Source organism: Rhea americana, unplaced genomic scaffold (genome assembly GCF_003343005.1).
Source record: "Rhea americana isolate MKP2758 unplaced genomic scaffold, rheAme1 scaffold_282, whole genome shotgun sequence".
NCBI lineage: Eukaryota > Metazoa > Chordata > Aves > Rheiformes > Rheidae > Rhea > Rhea americana.
In genome coordinates, this window is record NW_028186404.1 from 1,022,062 (window position 1) to 1,033,972 (window position 11,911).

At 40.1% G+C, this 11,911-nt stretch overlaps 1 protein-coding gene across 1 annotated transcript; it reads right to left on the minus strand.

The window, feature by feature from the left end:
- Nucleotides 1-9,465: 9,465 nt before the first annotated feature.
- SLITRK1 (SLIT and NTRK like family member 1) lies at nt 9,466-11,744 on the minus strand. The gene has a single exon (XM_085308810.1). The coding sequence runs from the start codon at nt 11,739-11,741 to the stop codon at nt 9,663-9,665; it is 2,079 nt and encodes a 692-aa protein (XP_085164936.1). The 5' UTR covers nt 11,742-11,744; the 3' UTR covers nt 9,466-9,662.
- Nucleotides 11,745-11,911: the final 167 nt, after the last annotated feature.

Sequence of the window (11,911 nt, forward strand, 5' to 3'; positions counted from 1 at the left end):
GTCATTTAAGTCAAATCTACTAACCTATTCTAGTAGTTTTGTTATAAAATATTAACCCACATTCACTAACATTTTTGTTCTGTTTTTAATTACATAAAAAATCTTATTGTCAAATTCTTGGTCACTTGTTCCATCAGGCAATGTCAGTCAAAGTCAAAAGTAGGGACACCAGAGGCAGCTACACACACCCAACAGGAACCCTGAGAAAGAATTATATCATCAAACACTAGCAAGCAGGAGGGGAGGGGGAGAATTAAAAAAAAAAAAAAAAAAAAAAAAAAAACTTTAAAAACCATTAATGATTCTCTGGGACAAATGCTTATGCTTAGCCCTCAGCAAGTACTGTACATAATTGAACTTCTGTGTGAACAAGAAGTAGAATTATATCCCAGGTTCAGAGTCCAAGAAGTACATGTAGGCTTATGTTCATATTGCCTGGAGCTAGTACCCTCTCTATATCAATTTTGTCCTGGACAGAGCTGGTGGAGACATACAAAAAAAGAGCTAGGAAATGATCTAAAATTTTTCAGTAAACATTATCCACTACTAATTATCCATTATGGACTATGGGCCCAGTGTCTGGGTACACTCAAGTTCTGGCTTCAGTTTTTTTTTAGCAGGATAGAGGATTCTATTCAAACCAAAGGGATATGGGGCTCTCAGTCCATTGCAAAATAAGCAAGATTATGATTTCTGTTTTCTCTTTCCTCCACTGCTATTTGACAATTTAGCCCTGCATGAGAAATCAAAATACAAAGCAGGAATTTGCAGCTAACTTTTTTCTATCTACAAGAATTTTTTAACTTTAGTAAAAAACCCTGACATTTGAAAATATTTATTAACTGAGAGAATACTGCAGATATGTATTTATACAATCTGTTTTAGATTTAGTCAAAAAATTGTGAAATATATTAAATATGTATGTGGATATTTTCCATTAGCTTTCTATATAATGCTAGGTATGACTGAGGATCCATTAATGCCAGTACTATCAACTCTGCTATAACAGATACGTCATATTTAGCAGTCTTTACTAAACATCTTTACCATAAGCTTGTTGCTTCATAATTAGAAGCTTATTGCTTCCAAACACTCAACCACACTGACAAAGTTCATGTGAATTAACCATATTACAACATTATCTGACCAATACTTTGTTAATGAGGTAACACTAGCAGCTAGAACTAATCTTTTAAAGTGCACAAAGTATTTCTAAACTTTGCTAACAAAATCTTTTCCTTGCATGGATTTCATTCTCAATTTGACCCACGTAGCATAACATGTATGCTCAGGTATAAGGGAAAATGTGGCTAAATATCTTTACATTTATTATTCATATTGTGACCTATGAATTTGTACAAAGCACAAATGGGTCCAATTTAATAAACGTGCCTGCAACTGAGCTGATAAATTTAGGCAGATGAGTAATTTGTGACTTTGTAGTAAGAATTACTTCATTCACAGCTTCATTTCAATGTTGCCTTGTTAAAAGTTCAAAATCAACAAATCCAATCATTATCTTAAACATCCCTTATCATTTATTTAGTACCTAAGGAATATTGTGTTATACTAAAGATTAGTTTCTTAAAATTATCTTTCACTAATAGCAACATAGTCATAGAAAGACATTTTGACCACCTAAGTGTCTCCTGTTCCCCTAAGCACCTCTAGTTTATACCAAGACCTCCTCTCTGCTGTTTGGACCCCACAATTCTTCTTACATATTACACAAATCTGCATGGTTAGCACCCATATTTAGTGTGTTCCTCTTGTTCACTCTTATTCTGTCATCCTATGTTTCTACATCTTCTAACTCAAATTCAAAAATATCTATATCTAAATTAAAGCATGAAAAAGACAAGAACAAAAAGAGAGCAAGAAAAACAAAGTAGATTTGGATTTTTTTCACCTTATATATGTATCTTAATATACTACAGAAAGAAAGAAAGCAGAGAAGTCTGAAACTTGAGTGTATTATTGTTATTAGGATTATTAATATTATTTCTCTCCACCATCCATGCTCCAGCAGGAAGAATCTCTAATATGGATGTAAGTGAGATTAATGCCACTGTCATAATGCATCAAAAAAAAAAAAAAAAAAAAAAAAAAAGTTACCATTTCAGTGTTTTAGAGATACCCTTTTACCTATCTTTTTGAAGAATGTTGCCGAGAAATGATCACCTTTTCATTCACAGGCATATTTTTCAACTGCCGTGATCTTCGCTATATAATAAAATTAGTGCTATGCTTATATTTTGAGTAGTGCAGGGTTTGTTTTAACTGTTTGTGTTTATTAATGTTTTCTTATAAAATTGGCTAAAATATTCTCACTGAATGGAGAAGAAAATTCCATGATAAAGACACCTGACAATCTAGCTTTTATATCCACATTAATTTTGAATCATTTGCTTCCTGAACTGTAATTGTTAAGAAAATCCTATGCTGCTTTTATGTTTTTATTCTCTGCATTTGTATTAAACTTAAGTGCTGACAATTCTCTAAGAGTCCGTATTGCTCACAGAGTGCCCTATACACAATATTGCCAACTTTGTCATGCCATATTTATCCTGGGTAACTTGATACATCCATTTACAATATGACTAATAGTCTCTGGGGTCTAACCACATAGTCTACATCCTGCACTTAAATCTTTCCCACCATCTGTCTTCTCTTTAAGATATCTCATGCAAATAGCTTGGTACTGGGTGTCCATAATTAAGTTATATTTTTTCAATACTCTTGTGAAAAAACACTTATAATTTGGCACTTTATTTCAATGAAACTTTTTTTGTTTTGTTTTGTTCTGTTTTGTCTTCTGAAACACTTTCCACTCTATTTTCTCATTCGTTGCTAGCATTTATCTCTCATTATGATCATCTTAATGACCTCAACAATGACTATAACCCTGGAGTATTGTGTTCCTCATTTATATTTCAAACTTGACCCAAGAACCAATTATTTATTATTGTGGTAGTAGTAATAACTGTCAGGATTTTGATGTTGTTACATTTTTGTTTCTTGAGCCTTCTATTACTTTATGATGTTTCTATTATAGTTATTATATACTATAGCAATTTCTGAAGGCACAAGCTAAAATAGGAGTCCCATCCAAAAACAACCATTAGGATACTATCTCCAAGTCAAAGATCTAGCAGTCTGAAAAGACAAACATAAGCCCAAATAAGGAAAACAGAAGGAAAAATGCATTTATGGGATACATCTGACCAACTGAAATCTCCTAAAAAGTAGTCATAACCCTTTAAAAATTAATTGTCATCTCTGATATGATTCATTTTGTACAATTTCAGGGGACTGATTTGGATCTTACCTGTGCTTAATTGTCTGCAGCACAGGTGTATATAACTAAGCCATGTTTAATGATCAATTCCTCTGCCATTTGTGGTGTCTTAGAATATTTTGACTGGCCACCGGCTGATCAGATCTCATACAAGCTTTGAATCTTTTGTGTTAGCACCGTGCGGGCAGCTCAGATACCAAGGTATTTCAAATGGCACTAGATAGGGGTAACTGAACCAAGACATTAGCTTCTCAGTGCAGATCCAGGGCTCAAATCAGCTGTTCACTTGTATTTCTACTGCTATTTGATATGCAGTCTTGTTCCCAACCTAGCCTCCAGCTACCACTCCAGAAATATATTAGTATGCCCTAGGCCTTGTGTTGTAGCTACCAGCCTCATGCAGACATCTCAGATACTCTAGGATGCCTCCAATGGGTTTATTTGCTTAGGCATCTGAATCAAATCCATCAAGTTAGGTGAGTCAAATCCCACCCACACTTTGGGTTATGTAGTTATCCAGGAAATAAGTTACATTCCCTATTTTTTTCCACTGGACTATACTGCTTCCAAATTTCTTCATAGCTCATTTACACTACATTTTCCATTGGTCTCCAAAACATGTATTCATGACTTCCTATCCTGTTTTTTACTACCTGAATCTTTATTTGGAGAAAAAAGAACTATTATCTTTCAATTACTCCCCCCCCMAAAAAAAAAATCAGGTCTTCAGTGCACCTCATTTGTAAAACTCTCCACTTGCAAGAAAGCTGCAATTGATGCAGGAATGATAAAGTAACATAAACTAAGCATGATAGCCCTTACTTAGGCATGTCTGCTTTAAGACCAAAACATAAGGCACGACATCAATAAAAGTCATTAACAACTTGGAGGATTTGTTCCACTGACTTAGCTGAAAACTGTCTGAGGAGGATCAGTCCTCACTACCTACGGGAAAGGGAGGAAACTGGAGAAAGAGTTCAGATACCAGCAATACTTCAATTGAGCAAATGCTAGAGCACTTTGTTCTCCCAGTTCCATTAAAACAATGGTGCTTGGAGCAGTCTTTTCCCTTTCAACTCAGTGTCTTATGAAAAGGGCTGTTTCTGGCCATACTTTCCTGCACTACAAATTATCAGACTTAATCTTCATATGTTTGATGCAGGAGACTCCCATCTGTTTCAGTGGGATGTCTGCTGACTTTATTCCTCTCTCACATAACTGAAGAGTATATTTGAGAAGAATACACAGCAAACTGATTCAGAAATTTTATCGGGGAGATGAAGCCATACAGCATAACAACATGACAATTGACCATGTAATTAACCTTGGAGTAGTAATACTAATGAATCCTATTCACACTTCTCCGCCTGTAAGATAATATGATAGCAGTTTCTGAAGTTCTCAGTTATGTTAAATACCATCATCTATTATAAGTTAACCTATTAAGTGGCCAATGTAAACAATGTATTTGTAAAGACATAGTATATACATATATATATATATATAATCATTCCTAACTTGCTAAACTTATTTATAATAAACATAATGTAATATAACACAATATTTAAAGCATTTTTACTCTACATTTTCTCCAGTGTAGCATCCTCTGTAGGGACAATTAGACAGATTCTTGCGATTTGTATTGGTCATGGCCATAATTCTAATAGAGTTCAGGGCGTTTTAGACAGAATATATAAATATATGAATGATCTTATGGCAACTGATATTTGCCAACATAAATCACGGATTCCTCACCTTTCTGACTTGTCTTCAAACATTACTAAAAGAGTACTTATGTAGCAGCCAACTCATTAAGTCCTGTCCTTGCCCGAAAATTTCTGTAACATAAATCACAAAGAATTCCCACAAATTTGTGCAGCACAAACACACGGAATAAAATCCAGCCAATGTCCTACTTTACATATATATGCACAGCAACATCTCTAATGTGAAAACTTCTATCCACTGAAGGTAATACTCATTTGAGAATGCTCACTGTGTAACACACTTGAATAAAAATGTAGCCAAGTCAACTCCGAATGAACCAACTAGTATAAACAGCGAACAAAGAAGATAAACAACCATAAATCTCAAACAAAATCCTAATTTACTTTGCAACTGAATGAGCCACTTCCAAACATTTGAAAAGGGAAAGGAACTGGCCTCTTATAAAATCTGCCTGTCCTTGGGAGGAAACTCTCATATTAGGGAGACCACAAACCTTTTCACAGGCAGTGGAGGCTGCAGTGGATTCTTGTTGGGCAGGAGGTTCTGTAGCTTCTTGCTGCCCTAACTTTCCTCTAATGTATTTTGTCAACAAGCTTCATGAAAGCAGAATTTAAGAAACTGTGAAACGTTCACCTTTTGAACTTAATGGCTGCTCTATCTGAGTAAAGACTACCAAACAAAGCCTTTTCTTCACTCTCAGATAAAATCTGATCCAGCTCAAAAGAGTTTACGTCACCTTAGTTTGCAAGTAGATCTGAAACACTATTTTCAATGTAACGAAGCTAAAGTTACAAAATATCCTGCCACAAACAATAAAGTTAACAAAGCGATATAAAAACGCACATTTGTGCAGAGCAGCTCCATCAGTACACTTCTGCTAAAAATGATATATATCACCTTCTGGTATTAATTCAACATACCATCAATTTGCTACTAGAATTCCATTCAGCCTTCTGTTAAATAGCATGCAAGAGGCCATCATGCATACAGGAATATATTTCTATGGCAACAATTTATATTTTAAGCTATTCTTAGTTGAAGGTTTCATTGGAAAAAATAAACTTTTTTTTTTTTTTAACTAAGTAACTAAACAAGGTACCTACTTATTTCCTCTCTGTTCTTTCTGAAACAGCAAGTTCTTTGTTGTGATGAAAGGAAGAAGCAGTAAGAAGTAACTTAATATGATGTGTGCTATGCCTAAAGTTACGACATTCTTAGAAAAAAAAAGCAACGTGTATTGTAACAATATGGGTATTATACAGATTTCCAATGCTTATCAAATGAATAAAATATTTAATGAGTTAATGTGGTACAGCTAAATATATTTAATATATTTGTACTTCATTTATCTTATACTTCACTATTTTTCAATGCATTCTCATTTCTCTTCCCCGCCCCCCCTCTGGCTGAGTGTTTTGTTTTGATGAAAGAATCTTGGAAATATTAGTCATACAGATAAGATAAACATCGTAATTCAAAGCCTGGTAATGATATAATCTCAGAGAGTTAGATGATGTATGTGTCTTAAGTGTGAATGTCTGACAGATGGAAGAAAGAATTATCTGAGTGCTAAAATCAGAAAGTGACACAGAAAAAGAGTTTTTTTATTGTTATTGTTGTTATTTTCCCCCACTCCCAAACTAGAAAACCAGTGTTCAAAACATGTCTTCAACATTTTAGTTCAGTTGAGATTTTTCTAGTCCTTACGTGTGTCAGTGAGCTGGCAGTTTAAGGAAAGTGAATGACCAAAGTCACAAGTTTATGTTACGTCTAATGATGAAAAAAGTCATACACACATTATTTAGTGTCATATGCTCTGACATTCTTGCATGTCTGACCTCAGCCAGTGATTTGACACCTTTAACTTAGTATAACTTCAATTTAGTATTTCTTTATCTTCTGTAACACTGCTTGTGACATAATGACGAGTTTTATCCCTGGAAATACTCTCACTGCGCTCAGATCTTTAATTTTCTCACTACAGTATCATGGAAGAGGCAGCAAGACTTAAGTAGCAGTCTAGCAGTGCGTTGCTTTATTCTTAAGTTAAAAGTTGATGACCTCCTAAGGACAGAAATACTGGTTCACATGTAATTTTTTTTTCTTTTTCTCCAGCTGGTAGAAGGAAAGCAGAACGGCAAACTAGTGACTCTACTGCCATCACTTTGTCTGACGCAGAATGTCCTGGCCGAACAATCAGCCTAACAAAGGAGCACTGGAAAAAGAAKGGCCCTTGCAATAGGAATGATTTATGTAATTAAGATGGATATTCTGTTACCAGAGCTGCACAATCAAACTTCAAGGTATTTTCTAGGAGACTGCAGACCTTTCCGCAGTGATAAAGGATTCTGGGGGAATGGTCTATTCAGCAGTTTAATACTTCATGAATACCTGGGATTAGACTTCTGCCTCGTTTTCAAGAGTGTATCTGTTGCAATGTGCGTGTATCTGTGTCTGTTTTCTCGTCACATATCCCAAAGGTGGGCATTTTCTATAAAGCAACCCGAAACAGTATTTGAAGTTTAGCAAGTCTCTTACAGTGTTTTACTCTTTAAAAGGATTCTCTGCCTGGAGAAAGCCAGAAGCAACATGACTGAAATTCTCCGTATCTCCACTGGGACTCGAACTATGAGTTACAAATGATTTGCAGGGGCTTTCGCCTTTATAGGTATTTTTAAGTTAAGGGGCACTTTCCCGTATAGGAAAGAAATGGAAGGTGGGCCGCCTGAAGTCGGACAGCAGCCCTGCACCGCGAATTTTTCAGCTGTTAATAATAAAAGGTGCAGTTACCCAGAGTATGAATGGGAAAGTCCTTTCACTAATTAGGTTTTCCACTCCTGGCAGCTGCTGGAGGCAGGCGCCCGCAGCAGGCTAGCCTCGCCGGCGGTCCGGGCGGCTGCGTATGGGTCTGAAGTGCTGACCGCTCAAATCCGGCTCCGGCTTAATGAGACCAAGCTAGGCAAAGTCAATTAAATCAAACTCCCACTAAACGTCCCTAACATATCTGCAGTGTGTGCAGCAGAGGCGGCGGCGGCGGGAGCAGCAGGGAGAGACTCACAGTATTAATAAAGGGATTCACTGCCGCATTAAAAAAAAAAAAAAAAAAAAAAAAGGCGAAGGAGGTGGAGGGAAGGAGGCAGGAAACTTCTGTGTGATATTTACATGGGGGAAGGGGTGAGGGAAGGGTGTTTGTGCCTCTGCGTGTGAATGAATGAGAGAGGAAGGGAGGGAGAGAGGGAGGGAGGGAGAGAAGAGAGCGAGACACACACAGAGGGAGTACTGAAAGGAAGCTCTGTCCCCTAAATCCAGATAACCCATTTGCAAGAGCTGGTGCTGGAAAAATGGTAAGGACCCGGAGTTGAAAACATTTCCACTTTAATACTGAAAAAATATGCCATTATAAAATTCTTGAATAGAATTAGTTTCACTTGCTTCCTCAGTTCTGATTTCCTCAAGTTATAGTAAGATTTACAACAGCACAGAATTTTCTACCATTAAACTTTGCAGCCTAAGCACTAGAGTGACATTAATTGGTCATGCTTAACTGCCTCTTTTTTTTTTTTTTTTTGACTGTTTACACTGTTACCATAATAGAAATCAAGGGTACTATTTTTTACATTCAGATGGAAAGGCAATACTGAATACGCATATTGAAAAGGAAGAGAGAGAAAAGAAAATCAAGTCCCCCCTCCCCCCTCAAGACAAAACAAAATAAACCCACCAGGATCAAAGCAAATCTCTCTCAACAAAGTAATTCCTGTCTCCCCCCCCMAAAAAAAAGGAAAAAGAAAAAAGGAAATGATCTAATGAAAATATTCATGCAACTATGTCTTAAATGGAACCTTTACAATTTTTTCCACAGTAAAAGTACGATCTCTACTGCCTATTGATCACACAAAAATGACGAAATGGCACTTTTTATTATTATACTGTATTTCGTATATAGAAGGTTTGATACGAAGGGACTTATCAGGTAAGAGGGATGATGGTGTGAACGAGACGCTGCTTCCAGTCGGGGGCTGGAGCGTCCCTGGGGTGCGTTGTATCCATGCGAGCCATGCAGCACTTTTTTTTTTTTTTTTTTTTTTTTTGCTTTCGGAGTCGGAGTCATTTATTTACATTACATTCATGCCTTCGTGCAACTTTCCACTCCTGCTCTGCTGCCAAGAGGAGGCCGGCACCGGCCTTTCCTCTGCCCCCCTCCTCATCCCGGCCTCTGGCCGTGGGCTCGGTCCTCGGGGAACGGGAGCAAAAAAAAGCCAAACAAAACCCAACAGCGAAAGAGAGCGACAACCCGACAAAACCAGGAGCCACGGCTGGCCCTGCCGGAGCCGAAGGAAGTTGATCCTCGCTTTTCCCCCGCCGCCGCCGGCAGCGCAGAGGCGCCGCTGGGTGCGCGGAGCTGCGCGGGCGCGTCCTGCCGCCGCCGGGCTCCCCCTGCACCGGGCCACAGTGTTTGCTGTGGGCGGTGTGTGTGTGTGTGTGTGTGTGTGTGTGTGTCTCACGAAAGGTAGCTTGGGTTCAGGGCCGTCCCTTGCCGGGCGAGCATCAGTCCCACGAGCGGACGAGGCTAATCGCCGGGTCCCCGGTTGCAGGCTGAGAAGTGGCCGCGGCCCCCCGCGCCCTGCCCGCCGGCTCAGTCTGACAGGGAGTGGGAACCACAGTCGTAAACCCGGTGGGCTCCGTCGGTGCTGTAGGGCCCGTTGTGCCAGTAGGACGAGTCGCAGACCGTCTGCAGGGAGTTGATTTCCGAGGCGGAGGAGTTGGCGTCCCTCCTCTTGGAGCGCTTTCTGTTCCTCAGGATGAAGACCAGCATGCCAACCACCGTGAAGGCAGAGGTCACAAAAACCAGTAGAAGCCCTGGCACCAGCACCGAAATGGAGACCCTGCTGGTCTCCAGATAGGAGTTGGAGTGAGTACCTGTCTCTACCAATCCAGTGCTGTTTTTGTTAGTGGAAGTTAATGTGGGCGAGACTTTTAGCTGCGGGCAAATCACGTCGTTGGAGAGAGACTCGAAATCCTCCTTAAAGAAATCTTCCGGGGACTCGCACCTCAGGTCGCTCATAATCACCTTGGGGCGCAGCATCTCTGCCCACTGTTTGAAAGGCACGATAGGGCAAGTACAGTCCCACGGGTTGCCGTGCAGGTCGATCTGGGTGATGGAGGTGAGCTGGTCTAGCACTCCCGCCACTGGGAGATACATGAAATAATTGTTGTGTATGCTCAGCTTGGAAAGTGAGACCCCCGCGAACACGTCGACTGGGAGAGACCTCAGCAGGTTGTTGTTGAGGATGAGCACCCTCAGTTTGGGCATTGCATTGAAAGTGCCAGGCATGATCAGCTGGATCCCATTAAACTCTACATTCAGATACTCTAGATTTTGCAGCCCAGCGAATTTCTCCCGGGATAGGGTGTCTAAGTAGTTGCTATCCATGTAGAGCCATCGGAGATCAAAGAGGTTCTTGAAGGTGTTGTTCTCGACAGTGGCTATGTTGTTGTTGCCCAGATCTAGCAAGTTAAGTTTCCGATAATCCAGAAAGTGGGATTTCCTAATGGTATGTATTTTGTTGTCTCTCAGAAAAAGCTCCTGCACATTGGACGGTTTAGGCTTCAAATCCACCAAGCTGCTCACATTCCTGTCGTTGCAATTAACCTTTAAACCCGAGCCAGGGATCTGATCACAGCTGCAGATCTGAGGACAGGACATGGTAGCCGGTAGCTTGCTCTTCACGCTAACTGTCGACACAGCAGCCGTAGGTCTGGTCTTGATTTGCCAGTTGACGGGAATCTTTGTACCTCCGTTTGGACCAGATCCTGGTGTGGCAGGGTCTTCTTTGCCATGTATTTTAAAGGGAGTTGGAATGGGACCAGGATCGCAGGTTTCTTCTTCGGCAGGGGGAGCAGCTAGACTAGAATCCACTCTGTTCTTTTTGCACAGCTCTTGCTCTGTGGTCTCATTTAAATCTTTGCCCTGCAACCTAGTGGGAGCCTCACAAATCACTCTGCCGATCAAAGCGTTTTTGGGTATATTTTCCAACCATTCCTTCAACGATAGCAGATCGCAAGTGCAGTCCCAGGGGTTATCCTCTAGCAGGATTTCAGCAATGCCTGGGATCTGCTCCAGGACCTCCTCGTAAGGCAAGGTTTTAAGTCGGTTTCCCCGGAGGTCGAGGTGGGTGATCGGCACATACTGAAACACGTTGGGGGGCAAGGTGCTGATGAGATTGTCATTTAAAATCAGCACCTCTAACTTGTTTAAGTCCCTAAATGCTCCGGGGTCAATATCCCGCAATAGATTAAAATCTGCCTGGAGATACTCCAAATCGTCCAGCCCCAGGAAAGTCTGCTTCCTGAACGATTTGATCTTGTTGTTGTTTATGTGCAAGCGTTTCACCAGCTGCAGCCCAAGGAAAGCCCCAGGAACAATCTCATGCAAACCRTTGTTTTCCATGTGCAAACTGACTGCATTGTAAAAGTTAGCAAACTCATTAGGGAAAAGTCGAGTCAGGGAATTTCCATGCAGGAATAAATGGTAAAACTGGGAAGTTGGGGCGGTGAAATGTTGCAGGCTGGTAAATCCCTTTTTCTCACAGTCTACGTGCAAATCCCCTTCTATCTCGTTGCAGGCACAGATCTTCTCTTTGCAAACGTCCCCTGTAACGTTTCCAGCAGCAAAACAAAGAGACGTCTCCAGCAACAGAATCCAAAGCAGCATTTTTAAACCGAGCGATTCATTCCCGATCTCATCACAAAGTAACAGCAACCATCCTCCTCATACCGAAAACAATTCCAGTTCATTCAATACATGAAATGTCCGAACCACCACCAAAGGGGGGAAAAAATGCAGAGAGGGGGAGCAAGGAGGGTCGGCGAAGGGAGGGGGGG